Here is a 20,839-nt window from a genome sequence, read left to right as displayed (position 1 = left end):
TACTGTTTTCTGCCTTATGTATATAATTTCCCGGAGAGATAATAAAAACTGCCACTCAGGAGCAGGTGAGCAGCTCATTACACAAAAATCATGCATGGTAAAATGAAAATACCACATTTTCCAAATGACTCTATGTAGTACCTTTTAATTTACACCCTTATCTTCTCCCGCCGTTGATTTCTTTAGAAGACAATCTAATTAGCTTCCTGTAAGCTACAGAATAGAGGGTTTACAATGCCGCATGATGAGAGTATTTATGAAAGTTCAAGAAACATGTGTTTCAGTAACAGAATTCCTAAGTATATATGCTCAGATTATACTTAATTAAGATTTTGGATTAGAGTATATTATTACTTGGTAAAATGAAATTAATAAAGTTAATTTTTATTTAAGGATTAAACTTTAAATGCTTGATTCTTAGACTAATTATTATATATGGAGTCACATTTTGAAACTGACTATGTACTTTGATATAATAGATTAAAAATAAAAATATATGAATTCCTGCCTTTGCTAATTCTTTTATTCTCTCATACATTATACCCCAAATTTAGTTTCACCTCCCTCCTCTATTCCCAGCCACTCCCCTATGCATCTTCTCTCTCCCAATCCCCTCCTCCTCTTTTTCCCTTCAGAAAGATGTAAGTTTCCAAAGAATTTCAACCAAATTTGTCATCCCATGTTCCAATGAGTCTAGGCACTCCTTTTTTCTATTCTCGAAGTTAACTTCTGTTGTCTCTGAAGTTAAAGTCTTAGGTCTAAGTAAATACAAATATGGATGTACACAGCTGATTTTTAAAAAATACATTGTTAACTATAAAGAATGTTCTTCAAAAGGTTGAAGTAATAAATATTAATTTTCCTTGTCTATGGAGTAAGAAAAACTATAGAAACCCCATATTACAGTTACTACCTAGTAACACATAAAGTAGACTATTATCAATATAGCCTAATTTGGACAATGACATAATATGAAAGAATAGTTACTGTACAATAACATATATATATATATATATATATATATATATATATATATATATATATATCAAATAGGACAAGTTTCAAAAGTATATCTGTCACATAATACATTCTCTCTTTTTTTGCCTTCTTTTTTGGACATTTTTTATTTATATTTCAAATATTACTCCCTTTCCTGGTTTCCTGTCCACAAGCCCCTATCCCATTCCCCTCCTCCTTCTTCTATAAGGGTGTTCCCCCTCCCCAACAACCCCTCTTCCAGCCTTCCCGCCCTGACATTCACTACACTGGGGAGGTCCAGCCTTGGCAGGAGCAAGGGCTTCTCCTCCCATTGGTGCCTAACAAGACCATACTCTGCTATATATGCAACTGGAGCCATGGATCTGGTCTGTCCATGTGTTGTGTTTATACTGCCCAAACACATAATACTTTCAATATGCCTTCCTAAATCAAAAATCAATCATACAATTGAAAGTTATCTTGAAACACAGGAAGAGGCAAATATCAAAAGAAGGAATGGATGTGTGCTGGATTGTGTGTGTGTGTGTGTGTGTGTGTGTGTGTGTGTGTGTGTGTGTGTGTGTGTATGTGTGGTGTGTGTGTGGTGTGTATGTGTGTATAGGAGAGAGAGAGAGAGAGAGAGAGAGAGAGAGAGAGAGAGAGAGAGAGAGAGATTGATTTTGAGCTATTGGATCCAGGTATACAGCAGAACGTTTGGAAAACATTCTCTGAGCTCCTGGGTATAGACTTTCGTATTCCATGTCCACAACCTCAAAATCAATTGATAGTGGATAAACTACTTAATACTTTGACAGATTATTTCTTAATTTATGAAATGAGAAGAGGTTGAAAGCTCTGAGGAAAGAAAAGTGAGTGCACGAAGGGTAAAGCTTTCCTTGAAGAGTGGCTCACAAACACCAGATAATTAGGATTATAAAGCCATCAAGTTTTCCTACATTTATACATGTGGACACAGACAAACAGGTATATATGCAGTATGATTTAAAACAAACTGGTACTTGAAGAGATTTATTTCTCAAGTCATTTGTGTGCCAATTAATGGTCAAAGGCAGCTGTCTTTGTGTTAAGAATTGTCTCCTTCCTAGCTGTGAACATTTTTCTGGAAGTGCAGCATAAAGATGAGTTGTTTCGGTCCTCAGAAACACCAGGCCTTTGCAGAGGCAGGTAATACCAATCCCCACACCATCTACTATCAAAATCAGTGTCATAAAACAAACAAACAAACAGACAAACAAGCAAAACATGGTAGGAAGATTTGCATGTGATCTAGCAATGCCATGCCCTCTGCTTATTGTTTCCTTATGGGTGGAGAAGAGAATGTTCACAACATCCCATACCAGTACAGACAATGAATGTGTTGTGTTAGTCATGCAAGGAGTTTCTAATACATCTACCTCATCGCAGCCATGGTTCTTCTCATAAAATTATGACTATGCCTTGGGACTTTCTCAATATCACAGGCTCTGTTAAATTCATTTAACTTGAGTGCCAAATATTATTACATATAATAGTACATATCTTTACTTTTAATTTGATATTTTCTCCTCACCAAGAGGGTGTCTCCATCAGCCTTATTCTCCAGCTAAAGGGGTTTCTGTCTAATTTCTTCATGGCCTTCTGAGCTTCTGATGATCTTTACCACCTTGCTCAGGTGATTTCTCTCATAAAAACACCAGTGCGCCTCAGGACCTTCCTGATATCACCTTTCAGTGATTATTTTAGAGGTTTGTGTTGTTGACACAATTTCGGTTTCAGCCTCAAGGAAACAAAGGTCTCCATCAAATCTATATTTCAACTCACTAATGGTTTTTTACCTCAAAGGCTCTGAGGTGAATTACTGTACAATTGCTGGACAGTTTTAGACCAGTAGATATTTCACGCAATGCAGAAGTAACTGTAAGTGATGACTTTTGCGTTTTCCGTGCATATTGACATTCCAAGTAAGCTAAGTAGCATGTTTTGAGAGTGTTTAAACATTTACATCCCTAAACCTTATTACGTGATAAGTACATGTTTGTTATTTGGTAACTCCAGTATTGACAGCTTCAATATTTAAAAAATAATCTAGTCTGTCAGAATTCTCCCATGTCATCATTGTTATACAAAGTTCCATTTAAATATGTCTGACCAGATATAAGACATGGGGGATTACTCATGCTATATTCCACCATTAGCATACTATTTAAAATTAACAAATGAACAAGGTTCCTCAAGCTTTACAGATTTGCTCCTTTTGTTGTTGCTGCTGCTATTAGAAACGAGGTCTAACACTTGCTAGGAAGTGTCCTTTTTGTCGCTAAAGCCCCAACCACTTTATATAGATTAATTGACAACTAGTTCTAGCATCAGTAATAGAAGACAATTCCTTAATTGTCTTACAATTTGGTATATTTCATTTTATGAAAATGAATTGCCCATGTTACAGAAATATTAGCTATGGGCCAGTAGTAGATTTATTGACTTACTTATAAATCTGATCTAGAATTTTTTTTTATTTTTATAAACTGGGATGATATAAAATAAAAACATAGAAACCAATGAAAGATTGACTCCAGTATGTATTGCTTTGAAAGGAAAACATTCACTGGGTAAATATCACTTATGGGATTTTTAGACTTGCATGAAAGACATAAAAATTAAACAAGCAATCTCAAATATTTGTAATGAAATCAACCTGAGATTTCAAATATAAAGATTCTCCAAGGTTTAGAAGAATTCTACAATATTCACAATATTCCCAGTGTTCAAGGTTTTGTTAAGTCATAAGATTCATTCAAACCAAAAGTGAGATAAGAATTTGCCTCAGAGGGAAGTCCACATAGGTCTCTCAGCTTTGTTAAATAAAGTGGAGGTGACATTTGAGAATCCCCTGTAGACAAACAGGTCTGTTTTGCCATCTGGGAAACTCTAGCCTTGCTTAATTTCCAAATGTTATGGGAATATATTAAATTATTAGATAACATATGCGATATTTGGGATATTAGGAGAAATTCCATAGGAAAATGAAACAAGTCAAAAGCTCACCAAAAGGAAACCATCCTTGCAGAGGGAAAGACTAAATATGGTATTCCCATGAATGCCACCAATTTGCATCTGTTCCTCCTTTCTCAGCCTATACCTTGTCCTCCTTCAGCAAGACATGAATAACCTTCGATCAGAGCTTCCTGATTCCTGACCCACTTGTTGTCCAAATAAACACATTATATTTTGTATTTTCACTTCATTTACCTAACATACATTCCAATTTCCTAACAGAAATTAGAAAAAAAAAACAGTTATGGACTTTCACAAGCCACAAAATTGAACCTAGAAAGGGAAAACCAGCAGCTTCATACACATTGGTTATAATTTAAAAGACGCTAAAAATAGTTCTAGAGCTACCAAGCCTGTGTGATTTTACTTTTAAGTTAACTCCAGTGACCCGAACATACTCAGCACTGGTTGCCACCTGGCAGGGTTACACAGATAATCCCCAGTGTCAATTTTCTTTCCTTTCCTTGTACTTAAAGCTACAGATAAATGTATAGTACACTAATATTGTAGCTTAGACATACTTTTCTCCTTCCCTGAAAATTGCTGTCCTAGTCAGATATTCAGAAAACTATGTTTTTAGCAAAAATATAAAGAGCGTTAACTACCACAACCACAGTGGGTGATACTCTGGTGAACAATGACTTAACCCTTTTGTTAGTGACATATAACTCTGCAAAGATTCTGCAAATGACAATGTCAAGTGTATGTGGGAAACAAAAAACACATTTTAATACATGTTTTACACTTCACTTTTGAAATAATTTTAAAAATGTTTTAATTAAAGAAAATCTGACGATTCACAGGCAATAAACTGAATTTAGAAGTAACTCAATGATAGCCGAATTTTGTTCGGGTGGAATGAAATATAGTACATTCTCTTATTAAATTAGAAGGTTGTGTCTGCTGTGACTGTGGCATCAGACTCAGGCTTTGTCTTAGATAACCAGTTACTCGTCTCAGATGTACCACCATCCCGAACAAAGGAGCATCTGCAAAAGTACTGTTGTAACAGAAGGCTCTTTGGCTCAGATGCTTGTCATAACAAGTAAATGTTAAGAAATTTTATTAAAGTTGAATAAAATTTAGGGGAGAATGTACAGATTTGTATTATTTATTTTTTAAAAAATATATTTTTGTACATAAGTGTTTTTCCTTCATGAATATCTGTATGGTGCCTATAGAGATTAGAATAAGGCATCAGATCCCCTGGATTTGACTTGGCATTGCTGATAGTTTTGAGTGTGTGTTGCAAATCAAGTCTGGTATCTCCGGAAAAGCAGATAATAATATTAAACATTGAGCCATCCCTTCAAACCTTGTCTAAATATTTTGATAGACTAATTCATCTTAAAATTTTGTAAAAATTACTTTTAGAGGGGTCTACCTACAGGCTTACAACCAAATGAACATAATCAAAATATGTTATCTCGGGTGAATACTTTCTGAATCACTTTTTACAGTTTCAAGTTGTAAAAGTGACACACTATGTAACTATCACCATCTCTGACTTTGGATTATACTGATTTTAAATTTATAGACAAAAGATAAAAATGACAAATGTAAAACTAACATTTAGTCATATTAAAAGAAAATTTTAATATTTTTCCACTAACATGCATATGTTCTAAATAAGAAATTTATTTATTGAATATTATTGCTCTTCTGGACTAACATAAAGGCATCATTTGAGAAAGGTCCTCTTATATAACTTAGGACACTGTATTATGACACGTTTCCTATACCAATAAAATAAAACGCTATGCTAAAAACATACCATTTGCTATATGTTTTCTAAGAGGAAAACAATCTTCCAAACTAACCTTAGAAGAATAAGAAAATATAGTACATTCTCTCTCTCTGTTTCTCTGTCTCTGTCTCTGACTTTCTCTCTCTCTGTCTCTCTGTCTCTGTCTCTGTTTCTCTCTATCTCTGTCTCTCTCTCTGTCTCTCTGTATCTCTGTCTCTCTCTCTCCCACACACACACACACACACACACACACACACACACACACACACACATACACACTTTTTTAACACTTTTTTTGCTTTCTTTCTTCTGTTTATGTTTCCTTTTGTTTGTTGTGTTTGGAAATTCCTACTGTTGAGTTCACAGAGTATCAACTTTATGTTGTCAGAAAAAGAAAATATATTCAATAGAATCCACCCTTCTAGTTCTGAAATATGACCTTTCCCCAGACTGGAGATAGGCACTATAAATGTTATATTGGGGTGTTGAGTAGCAACAGCGAACCACAGTTCCCAATTAGACGAGTGGGCTTATGAGTAAAGCAGCTGCTTTTGTGTCATGTACATTACACATGAATGCACACAGTTTAACTGAGACCTGGTGCATTTTCACACAGTCACCTTAAGATAGTTTTAGCTTAGCTTGGGTCTATCAGGACACAACTCTATCTTAAGTTGAGAAACATAGGCATTTCTTAAGCTAGTGATTACTGTTTGAATATGCTTTTACTACAGAAGAAACTGAACCAAGTAGTCTCCAAAATACATAATTTATATGTTTGCAGTAAAATTGGATCTCCCCAAATCCAGAAACCTCCAGAAAATTATATGAGAAAGGAAGAAAGGGAAGAAGTTTTATTATATATGCACAGTTCAGCATGTTCTTAAGGAGAATAACTGGAAACTCCTTCAAAGACACTCAAGAGTTTCTTAAGTTATTCCACATTCAGTGTGATTGACAAGGAATATCAACCAACATAACTGAGTTTTTAGCAAAAGGATGTTACAGAAAAGCAGCAAGAGGCATGAGAAATTCTATAACAAAACTGAAATGTAAGATCAACAATGTGGAGTACTTCTAAGCTCTATGACATTAGTATTCTGATCTAATCAACAAAAAGCTACAGGACTAGTCTATCTAGAGTTTGTTAAATCTTCCCATTTAAAATCCACTTGTGATACTAGTAAAACAATTTCATTAAAAATATTTTATTTACCTTTTACATTTGAAAACAACCTTACTTTTACATTTTTCTATTTTTCTTTTACTGAAAATAGAATTCTTTTATACAATATATTCTGATTAATATTTTCTCTCCCCATACCCCTATTCATATTCATACTTTTTCTATCTCTCATTAAAAAAGAAAAACCGGGGTTGGGGATTTAGCTCAGTGGTAGAGTGCTTGCCTAGCAAGCACAAGGCCCTGGGTTTGGTCCTCAGTTCCGAAAAAAAAAAAAAAAGAAAAAAAAAGACAAAATAACAAAAAAAAAAAAGAAAAACCTCTAAATAATAATGGTGATAATGAAAATAATAATCTTCTTCATCATCATCATCAACAACAGAAAACAGATCCTTTATGTCTTTCATTAGAAATAAGCATAATAATGATAAAAATAAAAATAGCAATAAAATGAGATAAAACTAAAACAAACGAATCAGAATAGAAAAAAAAAAAACAGAAGAAAAAGGGTCAAGAAAAAGCACAAAAAACAAATGTACACTCAGAGTTACATAGGAATCCCATGAAAACACAAACCAGGAAGCCATTATGTACACAAAGAACCTGTTACATTTTTTTAAAAAATTCCTGATAAAACATTATGAGATAAAGAACCTGCACAGATGTCCTTGAGTTTGTTTTGTGACAAGCATTTACTGCTGGGCATGGAGACTGGTCCTAATAGTGGTTTGTTTCCCTAATGAAACTCCCTTGGAGAAACCAATTTTTCATTTGGGAGTGGTTATCAATTACGTAAGGTTGGTGGCTTGTGTTTACTTTCCCCATTCAACAACAACAACATCATCAACTCCAGAAAAGACAGGGTGATAATCTAACTAACTAAAAATTATTTAAAGGAGTTGTTGGCTGTCTACTTTATACACTTGGGAATATATATATGAAAATATATTATCATTTATACATATATAATAAAACGATATTTTCTAAGCAGTTCTTAAGTAGAATTGAGGGAGTTCTAGAATTATAGGTAATTACTAGGCAGGAAAAGTGAGGACCTTGTAACTCAAGAAGTATGAAAATAACAGTTTCTCTCTCTCTCTCTCTCTCTCTCTCTCTCTCTCTCTCTCTCTCTCTCTCTCTCTCTGTGTGTGTGTGTGTGTGTGTGTGTGTGTGTGTACATGCATGTCTGTTTCTCACATGTTCACAAGCATGCACAAATGTGCAGACACAGTTTGTCTTAAGTATTCAGTACAGTAGTAAACTAAAGAGGGTTGAAAATAGTATTAAAAATAAAAGTAGATTCAGTTATTATGAGACGGATTGAAACCATAGATCAAAGCCTTGCATATTATGTTTTTTGCTGTATTAATCCCAGTAAGCAGAAAGTTTAAATCACCTAAAAGTTCAGAAACATTTTTGTTTATGTCTTTATCTTATTTCTCTGCCGTAGTTGATTAGCATATCAGAGTGAATGAAATGAGAAATTCTTGCACTGAATTGAGGTTTCCTTATGAGATTTGCATTAAAATTGATTTTTACAAACCTTTTATTCTGTTTTGTTTTTGTTTCTTGTTTTGTTAGTTGGTGTTTGTACTTGTTTGTTTGCTTGTTTTACGGTTTTGGCTAGTCTGGAACTCTTGAATACCAGGCTGGCTTTGAACTAACAGAGATCTACTCTCATTTCTACTGCCCTGTAAATTGTTCTCTTATCAGGATATTGTACTTTCATTAAGTCTTTTTATAAAATATACCTCCTCCATTTTAGGGCTACCTTTCTACCTCCACACACCTGGACTCTCTCTGACAAGAATAGATTCCCAGTTATGTATGTCTCACCATACCTGCATACATATATGCATATATCTATACATATAATTTTGCTTCAACATATTTTTTAAAATATGAAGGGGAATGATGTACTTTAACTTTCAGAGAATGTTTATTTTCCCTGCAGGAGAAATATTTTCTCCTTGGAGAAGCTTTAAGGAAACATATATCAAATCCAATGTTTTCTTAATCATTTCTTTGCTATAATTTATAACAGAAAAAGTGCACCGTAGACATTCTCTGACTGCAGGGCAATGTCTCCTCCTCTCATTTTAGGTCACTGCAGTGTGAGTTGCTATGATGTCCTGGAAATGAGCTAGGCTAGCCCTACAATCCATCTGAGACCTCAAAGGTCTTTAATGTCTTACTGTCCGATAGTGCCTCAAACATTCCAATGTTTTGCCTTAGCACACAAATGACTTTAAGGATCAAATTATAAAAGAGTGCCTACCAACTAGCCTTGTTCTTTCAAAATTGGATAATCATCTAGTATAAGAAATTCAATATAGAGCAGCATCATATTGGGTTATAGAGTGGGAAAAGAAGAGAAACCGTATCTTGTATCTTCATGAGCTCCAGTGGAATGAAAGTTTAAAGGGCATAAACATCACAGAGTTGTCCTTCAGGTATTCACGGGAAATATATTTAGGGGATAGTATGATCATTCAGCTTTCAAGAGCTTAAGAGATGTTTCAGTACTGCAATTTAACAAGAATTCTAATTCTGATATAACCACTATTATGAAACATGTTACTAAGTAATCAATGAACTTGTCTTATGTAAATGTTCCATTTATATTTAAATCATAAACCAAAAAGCAATGCAATCATGTATTATTTGTTATAAATGTACTTCATTTTGTTAAGTTGTTTTAGATTTGTTAATATTATTTTTATATGTATGTGAACAATATGCATGGCTATTGTCCACATTGGTCAGGAGTGAGCATCAGATCCCCTGTAACTGGAAGTATGGGTGCTTATTGTTACATGGAGTGAATGCTAGAATTGAGCTTGGATACTCTCCAAGAGCAGCAGTGCTCTTGACAGCTGAATGTTCTCCCCAGCCCCTGAATACATTTTTAGTGAATTCTTGAAGGATATCTCTGTGATATCCATGCCTTTTAAACTTATTTTCAATCTTGCCCAGCACCTGGAGACAAAATAAATCAAATCAAAATTTGGGTTATTGAAGTTAAAGTTTATCAGGGAGTATTTATGCACTTTTACTAGCACATATAGTTGGGTTATAGGAGGACGTCAGAATTAGTCGCACTCTCCATGCTCTTCTCTCTGCAAGAAAACTGAATCAGTACAACTTCCTTAGGAAGGAAAAGGTGGAGACACAAGCTTTGTCCTCAAACCAAAGTTCAAGAGTTTAAAGATGTTGTTATGAGAATCAAATGTTGTGTGGCATTGTTAATAGCAACTGGCCCAAGCAGAGGGCTTACATATTTTCCTGATTTCTTTAGAAAAGAATGAGAAGTAGATTAAGACAAAAGAGGAGAACTTTCTCCAGGAAATTTTTTATTTTGTTGAATAATGAAAAGTGAGATTATCAGGCACAGGCTGTATTGTTCTTGGAAGGAGATGGAATTCTCTGAGGAGCTGGGAGAAAATAGGGAAGCTACCCCCCATTTTCACATGGACAATGCTCCCTTGAAAGCCAAATTTCTAAAGCAAGTTAGAAACAGCCTGAGAGGATTTCACGGATCTTTGAAATGTTGGGAATTTCAAATAACCTCTCCAAATATCTTGAATGTAAATCACTTTTGTAAACAATGTGTATAAAAATCTACTATAATATATCGCCTTATTTTGATATTTGACTAGTAAATTTAAAGCTAATAACCTGATAGATTGTATATGCACAATGTATATTTTTATGGATCTCAAAGTAATTATTCAAGTATATAAATGCACACACATATATGTATACATATATATCAAAAATGGAAATTTAGTGATCAATAATGTTCTTTAAAATTTAAACCTATGTAAACCTATGTGTATATATTTCATTACATAGCTCTAAAGTAATAAAATACAAAGATGTATGCATACTGAAGTTACTTTGAAGGGAAACAATCATATATACTTCCCTATTTTAAATTCTTCATTCTTGACCTATCTTAGAGACCAGAATAAAGAAGCCTGACGATTATAGGAGCAGAATCATAATATGATAGTAACAATGGAGTAGCTAGTGAGCTAGCCTGCCAAACAAAGTAAAGCAAAATCTCTCAACCTACTTACAAACTGGTAACATGAAAGAAAGAAAACAGAAGTCTAAGTTGGAGACTGGAACCCCTACAAGGATGGTGACTGTCAAGGACAGCCAGTGTTGTATTGGCCTGACAATGAGCTAAAACTACCAGCTAACAAAACAAGTGAGAGATAACTAGGGGGAGATAAAAAGCCACCAGACAAAAAGCTCAGCATTGTGCCCCTTCTTTTGGGACCCTTCACACTCTCAGGAGTTTCTGTCATTGTTCACTTTTCCCACACAATCTATGTGTCATAAATGTTATGTGGCCAGTCATGTGTTAGACGAGAAGAAATGCAGTATGTCTGAAAGACAGCTCTCCCCCAAGTCAGATCATAGGAAATGTGATATTTTCCTCCTTACTACGAGAAAAATAAATTACGTATCCATCATTTTAGGCATTAAAATATTAAATCTTGACTCTGGGCCCACGTGTATGTCAGACATTAAGATATCAGTTACATGAAATAAGGATGATGCCTTCTGGGAATAAAGCATATTAATGAGATGCCAAGTCAGAAGAAAAAAGCCAATATTCATCAAACACATATTACATGTCAGCCCTCTGTCTGAGGATGTGGAAGTATGTTTGAAATACACAAGTGAGCAAACAACATCACGTTATAAAGATACAGTTCACAAAAGTTCAGTCCCTTCATATTTACACACATTCCATAGTCAATTGATTCCACAAAATTTATAAAATAAACCACATTTATTACCCAGTTATTTCAAGTGAATAATAACTTCTTGTTAAAAAATAACATAAATAACAATTTAATCTGGGGAAAAGAAACTGTCTCAAAATATTGTTGTTCGCAATCATCATTTTTTGCAATAGTTGGAACAATTGTACCTGCAGTATAGGAAATTTGTTGACTAACCCTGTTCATTAAAATTAGATTCTATGTGGAGGAGATAGGATAACTATGGTTAAAGTTAAATAGCTATTGATTGAATTATTTGTAGACTATCAAACATTAAAAGATCATCATCCATAACTTTAAAGTATTTTAATAATATATAGTGTTAATCACCTTTTTCTCTGTTTGTAGATACCATTTTGTTGATTTTCTAATTACCATTAGTTCTTATAATCAGATATATAAAAATCCCTCAGAGCTTAAGACCCCAAAATTCTCTGCCAATATGTTAACTGTATGTAGTAATCCAGAATGGTATATAACACTGGTATGTAAACTCTGTGTACATACAAGCATGTAGACCAGTGCTGTGAGGCCTTTTGTAGATACCACTGTGAGGTAATATTACCTTCACACCATGAAAATAATTGAGGAGACAGCAAAATATACTTTTTTCAAAGCTCAGAATTCAAATATTTTGTATGAACTAATTTTACTTCTGAATGGAATATTATATTATTCTCAACATGAGCCAGACTGGCGCGTACACACACACACACACACACACACACACACACATATATATATATATATATATATATATATATATATATATATATATATATCACTGAACAGATATCTGAAACTGTGGCTCTCCCTCATGACACATTAAAAAGCACATTCTCTATTTGAGAAATAATTCAGTCATCAAAATCATTTGATTTTTTTTAGAAAACACAAATATTTTATAAGATGCCATGGGGAAATAAATCCCACAACAGCAATTTAAAAAAACTGTATTAAAGTGATAAAAATAACAAAACACACTTCATTTTTTTGTGTTCTATGTTTGTTCATTAGACACAAAAAGAAGGTTATGGTGGTAAATTCATCACTAACACTGATAAATTATGTAAAGCAGAAAAGCTAAAAATGTTTTGCATTTATTTTATAAATAAAATGGTTTTTAATCTTATGCATCTTTTATTAAAATTCAATAGAAACCTTTAAAAACTGGCCAATCCGTTTAGTACTTACCTCATATGAGTAATAATAAGTGTTGGGGTGGGAATGAAAAAGTCATCCACTCTGTCAAACTGTTTCCCGACAGGCTGTGTGTGGATGGTGTGGTGAGGCACATTCCCGCTGGCCAGAGTGATCACCTAAGTAGAATACACAGGGCTTAGTCCCAGCATTGCAGAATATGAAGCTTCTTTTTATTCTAGTTAGAATACATTTGTATAAACTCCACTTTCCTTTTCAGAGTTGGTATTTAGTAACAAATTTCTACAAAGAATGACTATGCATATGACTATTGTACCAGGTAGACAGAGAATACCTTAGGATGTAATGTCCCCACAACACATCTAATTGTAAGAGACACAAGATTATAAGTACACATAGGCATTCTGTACCTTGTGGAGTCTGATAAAGCAGTAAAACAAAAAAGAATGAGGTAATATGAAACAAGTACTAGATTCTGTTTCTTCTGTAGTCTAAAGGAAGATATATATCCATGAAAGAAAAAATGAAATGTGCATCAAGTGAACTTTCAAACTCTGAGAAGAAATAAAACATATTTCCAAAAATGTTATTCATTTTAAAAATGTATTTATTTATGTAGTGTGGTGTGTGTGTGTGTGTGTGTGTGTGTGTGCATGTGTGTGTGTGTGCGTGTGTGTGTGTGTGGTTTAGATGTGTGTTCATATCCTTATGTATGTACAATATCACAAATATAGAAATCCATGGACAACTTCCAGGAGTTAGTTTTGCATAAAATATCATTATATTTAAAATGATTTATTTCTCCTTTTTTCTATTTATCAAGTTCTGGACATTCTTTTATATTTCTTGCACCAGGACAGTGCTTAAAGAAACAATTATTTGGTTAAAATTTTGTTTGTTTTCAAGTGATAAGCATGCAGGTGTGCAGGTGGCATGGTAGGTGTCTGAGCAAGTAAGCATGACCTCTTCCAAGCCTGGAGACCTGTGATACACTTGGAAACTTACTTCTGACCAACTATGAAACTGTGGAAAACTATCTCATCATGGCTTTTAGAATAGCAAATTTTATATTTTACAAAAATCAATGCCATTTTAAAAATAAAATACAACTATGATACAACTGAACTCTGTCGAAAATCACTCATTAGTATGGTGATGGCTCATGGGCATTTTTAATAATGAGAATTGCAGAAAATTAATAATTTTCGAGCAAATTTGTCAAAACTGTGCACCTTAAAAATCTAGCTTAAACAGCTGAGAGAACACAGCAGATGATAAGATTCCTCTCTGCACATTTACAGGTTATTATGAATAGTTTAAGTGATGGATATGTACACGGCTTTGTATGTCTAGGTGGGCAATTACATATTATCAATTGGATCAGAAAAATCTAGCTTAAAAATAGAAAGTGAAATTGTTCTAGCATTTGAGTAAAATACTACAATAATGGAAAGCCATCAGATTCATTAAATCACTGTAAATAACAACTCATTGGGATTGAAAAAAAATCACATTTAAGTTTCTTCATTAAAGTATTTTTAAAATTCAATGATTTAGGGCTCTACATTAGTGGCACACTCCAGGCAGCACTGTTTCACAAGTAGTTTGAAGGTTTATAATGAACCTTCGATTTCCTTCCCCCTTACTCTTAAACTTGTTTCTGAGGATCTGAGGGCTATGACACAGGGTCACAGCCAAAAATTTTTCCCCAGTTTTGTGAACTCATCATGTAAATAACCTAAAATAGAGGCAACTGTCTCTAGAGTAACACAGAACAATCCTCAATTAAACAGGGGCCTGTGCTCTAGGTGATGTAAGAGTATACATCAGCCTTTAGGGTGGTAGTCAGATTCCATTGTCTCTACCTCAGGACTTCACTGAGAATACTCAGGCAAGGCCAAAGCTCAAATCTGTTTATTACTGGATGGATGTTTACTGAGGATATGGCTATTTCACTAAACCTTCTCTGGCACACCTGCTGAGCTGCACCATATAACCCTCATCACATGACTTGCTATCATATTCTTTATAGATCAGATGTTCTACAACTGTGAATGAAAATAATATTTTGTGCTCTATAAATCACCCACCATCAGGAAATCTAACAGCATTAGAAATTAGGCAAACTATGTTTCTTTTTCTAATGGTCTTAACTCTTATGGTCACTTATTTTATCATATAAGTGGGACTGTTAATAAATATCTGGATGATCCTAGTCTGAAATAAGAACCTAGGTTTTACACATTTTTCAGTCTCTATGCATAGATGATGACTGAAACCACATTTCCCATCAGGAAGAACGTCATAGTTTAATGTTCATTAACATCTATGAGACACCTAAACGTCTTAAATTCTATACATGCTCAGCTTCTATGACATGTTCTACCTGTAAAGTTGGCGATGTCTTCTCCATGCTGCCCCAGCTCAGCACCCAGACCTGGTCATGTGACTTGTCGTAGTGTAATTTAACTGGTACAGGGTCTGTACTCACTGCCTGCAATCAAGAAAAATTGAAAAAATAATGTTTTAAAATGTTGGCATTATTGGAAAAATGGATGAGAAATGAAAGAAGAATCTAGAAATTCAGGAATAATATTAAAGTTGTATTTGGCCAGATACCTGATTTTCTAAGCCCTATTAGATTAATCTGAAAATATCATATTCAACATAATTTTCCCTCAACATTTATACAGCTTCCTGTATCCTCTTCAGCTGTCTGACGTGAATTTAGAGTCAAGGAGAGCTGTTTTAAAAGGAAGGATTACAAAATATGGTATGTCTGCTCACTGCAGTTCAGTGATGACACAGTTTGGCTGTGTTTCTATTCTGTTTTCACTATCTTCATAGAGGACTTGACTGAACTGAAGTCACCAGGGTCCAAAAGCCATATCTGTATAGAAGGTCTTATAGGCCTCAGGAGAGGTTAGAATTCCATGGATGTAATGCTGCAGCTCTAGCTGATATGGCCTGGGTCATCTTAGCAAACTTCTTAACCATTCATTGCTTTCCTGTGTCTGAACTAATAGTTGTCCAAACGTCAGAAAACACCATGGAGTGCTTTAATAGTCCTCCAGATTCCTCCAGTCTCCAGTGTCATCAAATAGCATCAAAAGCCTACAGCAATAATTTTCTTGTATCTGAGACAATGAGCAGATACTTGAAAATGGCTTGATTTTGACTTTCCATTGTTCTTTTGACTGTAACCATTCATTCAATCATTTTCACATCGGAATCTGTTATTCAGGACAACATGACTCCATGTTCCTAGGCATCAGCACTTTTTATTCTTTTGATCTGAGAACAGCATTGCATCACATGACCATTCCTGGACTCAAAATGGCAACAGTTTGGCCAATAGATTTAAATCTACTACTGATTGTATGACTTAATTTCTTTAATGAGAGGGAGAATGTTACCAAACAAAAGTAAATGATGTTTTAAAAATTTTTTGTAACATACTTGGTGTGTTAAATATATTTTTGTTAATGATATTTATTATAGTAAGCATTCATTTTAAATATAATTATAAGAAAACAAATTGTTGCTAGTAAGTTTTTTTGCTCACCCTCATTTCTTACTATTAATATTATAAGCCTAACAGCTGGAAGGTAATTTACTGTATTAGTTACTTTTATATGCTTTCTAAATTTGTAATATGAAATAAATAATATTCAGTCCTACTTTAACCCAAAAATGACAGTCTCATTCCAAAGTTGTTGAATATTATCAAAATTCCCCAAAATATAACTCACAGGAATATGCAGCTCTTTTTTATTAATCATTTTATTCATCTATATTTCAAATGATATCCCTGTGCCCAGTTACCCACCACAAACCCCTATCCCATCCTCTTTGTCTCCCCTCTCCTTTGCCTCTGTGACAGTGCTTCTCCACCCACTCACTCATTCCTGCCTCACAACTCGAGAATCCCACTACACTGGGGCATCAAGCCTCCAAGGACCAAGGGCCTCCCCTACCATCAATGCCAGATAAGGTCATCCACTACAAAATATGTATCTGGAGTCACTTTGAAAATCAATCTGGAAGTTCCTCAGAAAATTGCAAATAGTTCTACCTGAAGACCCAGCTATAGCACTTTTGGACATATACCCACCCCAGAAATGTTCCAACATATATAAGGTCACCTGATTCATTATGTTTATAGCAGACTTATAAACATATAATATATATATATATTATAATATATATTATAATTATATAATATATAACATATATATATATTATATAGATATATAATAGTGAGAAGAAGAAACAACCCAGATGTTCTTTGACAGAAGAATGGATACAGGAAATGGGGTACTTTACTCAATGAAGTCCTACTCAGCTATTAATAACAATCAGTTTATGAAATTCGCAAGCAAATGGGTGGAACTAGAAAATATCATCCTGAGTGAGGTAGCCCAGACACCGAAGAACATTCATGGTATGTACTCACTGATAAGTGGGTATTAGCCCAAAAGTTCAGAATATGCACCATAAAACCCACAAACCATGTGCAGTATAAGAAGGAAGACCAAAGTGTAGATGCTTCGATCCTACATAGAATGTATAACAAAATAATGAATGAGCTAGAGGGAGGGAGAGACCTTGCATGGAGAGAGGAGGGGGAAGGGGAGAGAGACAGAAACAGGTATTGGAAGGGACAGGAGAGAAGTACAAAGAATCAGGAAATTGAATAGAAACATTTAGCAGAGGCAGATGGGGAACTGGGGTTGTCACTAGAAAGTTTCAAACTCCAGGGTTTGAAAAAGGTTCCCAGGAGCCAATGGTGACAACTTGAGCTGAAATATCCAACAAAAGGGAGATACAACCCTGTAGTGACCATTGCCAATAGATAGGCACAGGCCCCAGTAGAGGGATAAAGACACCCGTGCATCTCTAAATTTTTAACCCAGAAATGTTCCTGTATAAAAGAAAGACATGGACAAAAAATAGAGACTGGAGGTAAGGCCAGGCAGAGACTCCCCTCCCACATCAAGGTATCCACCCTGTCTGCAAACACCAAACCCAGACACTATTGCTGATAACAAGAAGTGCTTGCTGACAGAAACCTAATATGGTTGTTCCCTGAGAGGTTCTATCAGCACCTGACCAATACGGATGCAAATACTCACCGTCAAACATGGTACTGAGCCTGGAGACCACGATGAAAAAGCTAGGGGAAAGCCTGAAGGAGTCGAAGGGGATTGAAACCCAAAAGAAGAATAGCAATTGACTGGATCGCCCAGAGTTTCCAGAGACTAAACCACCAACCAAAGAGTCTCATAGGAGGGAGTTAGGACTCCAGATACATATGTAGTAGAGAATGGCCTTACCTGACATCAATGGGAGAGCAGTGTACGAGGATGCTAGAGTGGTGAGGTGGGAAGAGGTGAAACGGTGGAGGAGCACCCTCATCAAGGCAAAAGGAAGGGGACAGAGGTGGGTGGGATGAGGGGCTTGGTAGAGGGGTAACAGGGAAGGAGGATATCATTTAACTGGTAAACAAATAAAAACGATTAATAAAAACCAATTCATCTGTATATGGTTATACCAGCCTAGTTTGTATGCAATCTAAAACAGACTGATCATTATGTCTCCATAATTTTAAAGAAATTACTGAAAACAACAACAACAAACAAGAAAGAACTTCATGATACTTGAATTTAAGAATACAGCAGGACAATAGATGAAAGTTTATAAATGACTTCTAAGATCAAGAAGGGATTCAAATAGGAATTTCCAGTCTACTAGAGCTTAGACAGTGCTATTGCCTTTCTGGGGCCTTTCCTAAGTAATATCCATCCGATGCATGGCCACAGGAGTAAGAAAACTATGACTTGCCCACCAGAGGTCATTTATCCAATAGCCCATACTGCACTCCTTCCTAATAAGGGAATGAACACAAAAAATGTTTTGTTTAAGAAAGCTCCAACTTATTCTTCACATATCTGAACCCCATTAGAAAATGGAAAGAAAATCAGAGAATCTCCAACAGCTGTATCTGTGGTGGAAGCTAAAATCCACAGTGCCCTGGAGATACAGTATGCATAATGCTCAAAGGGAGGCATTCTAAATCCATTATTTAAACTAATAAGAAAACTATAGTAAGTCCCTATCCTTATTTCTCTTGTGAAATAGGACTAGCAATACTTGCTTCCAAAATTTCTCGTGACTATTGAGATAGATAATGGGTATCTGTGTCGAGTGAATATCGAGGAGTACTGAAATACTATCATTGTAACTGCTGTAAGTACTGAGCTGCAAGAGTTCACCGATATCCTGCTTACCTAGCATGATCTTCAATGAGCCACTGGTTCCACACAGCAGTATGTATAGAGGTGCATATTAGTAAAACTTGAATTGTTTTCATGATTATGCTACCAACAAAGCAATATTTTAATCATGAAATGATATTGCAAAAAAGGTAACACTGTCTCTTTCATTAAAGAATTTACAGAATAAAGGGGTTTACATGGATTTAGGATAACTTGATTTGATAAATGACAGCTCCATACAAGTGCAAAGCAGGACAAGAGGCTAATGGACAATATGATACTTTGAATCATAAAATATGAACCTTTTACAGGCAGGAGGATCAGATCCCTTAAAAAGATGGCTTATAGAGCAGGCAAGATGTCTCAATTGATATAAATGACTGGAAATTCATCCACAGAACCCATCTGATGGAATGAGAGCATGGAGTTCTGCATGCAATCTTGTGTCATCTGCATATGTACTGTGTCAAGTACACACATACTCAAAATAACAAAATAACCTTATATAAAAATTAAGCTAAATTTAACTCAGGAAATAAATTTGATAACTTCCTTCAAATAAACTCAAATATATCTGAGACAGAAATTATTAATCAAATTTCAAAATATCAAAAGAAGTATAATGTATCTTCTCAAGTGTCAACAACAGTTTGATTGTTCTGCATTTTAGCATTTCAAAGGGATATTTCTAAGCTTGATCATTTTAAAATTTCACTATACAATTTACCAGACACAAACAAACAATAATAAGATAAGATATGGGTAAAAGTGAAGCAAATGTGATCTACTTTATTGGAGAGAAATTGATTGTTTGGAAAAGTGTACATCTAGAGTGTTAACTGCAAACTGACACATTTTAGGTTTCAAGTGACTCTTTTCACAAAATGTAGGACAGGGATGCACATGTTTGTAGATGATCACTTTGTTGAAAGGTTCCTATGTGTAACCTAATCTTGATTTGGGCTCTGAAAACACATCTACTCTAAGGTTCTTGACATCCACTTCCAGAAGAAATAAATAGCATGAGTTGAATTTTTACAAGACACCTGTAAATATACTTCTAAAATTTAAATGATCAGAAACCAGGACAATCGGCTCTTGAAAGGCAGAAAATTAGTACTTTTTTCCTTTTTTTATTAGTTTCTTTATTTACATTTCAAAAGTTATCCCCTTTCCTAATTTCCCCTTGGGGGAATTTCCCCATCCCATCCCTCTCCCTACTTCTATGAGGGTGCTCCCCAACCCACCTCCAGACTCCCTCCTGCCTCCCTGCCCTGGCATTCTCCTACATTGGGGCATCAAGCCTTCACAGGACTAAGGGCCTCTTCTCCCATTGATGTCCAACAAGGCCGGTCCTTGACTACATATGTGGCTGGAGCCATGGGTTGCTCCATGTGTACTCTTTGGTTGGTAGTTTAGTCCCTGGGAGCTCTGGGCGGTCTGGTTGGTTGATATTGCTGTTCTTGTGGATACCAAGAACTGCATGCTGACAGGAGACTGATGTAGCTATTTCCTGAGAGGCTCTGCTCGAGCATGACAAATAAAGAGACGGATGCTCACAGCCATCCATTGGACTGTGAACGAGGTCCCCAATGGAAGAGTTATAGAAAGGACAAAAAATTAGTACTTGTTAAATGCA

General features: G+C 35.1%; 1 protein-coding gene across 2 annotated transcripts in view; it reads right to left on the bottom strand.

Annotated features, from left to right (window-relative positions):
* Fstl5 (follistatin-like 5) overlaps positions 1-20,839 on the bottom strand; it is a 654,395-nt gene that overhangs the window by 31,989 nt on the left and 601,567 nt on the right. For both annotated transcript variants that reach the window (NM_001271195.1, XM_087628612.1), the window contains 2 exon segments: positions 12,956-13,080; positions 15,309-15,416. In NM_001271195.1, coding sequence (NP_001258124.1) covers positions 12,956-13,080; positions 15,309-15,416 — 233 coding nt within the window.

This window comes from Rattus norvegicus, chromosome 2 (assembly GCF_021556685.1).
Source record: "Rattus norvegicus strain SHRSP/BbbUtx chromosome 2, alternate assembly SHRSP_T2T, whole genome shotgun sequence".
NCBI lineage: Eukaryota > Metazoa > Chordata > Mammalia > Rodentia > Muridae > Rattus > Rattus norvegicus.
Note: the sequence above shows the minus strand (reverse complement) of the source record. Positions and strands in the feature narration are given on the sequence as shown.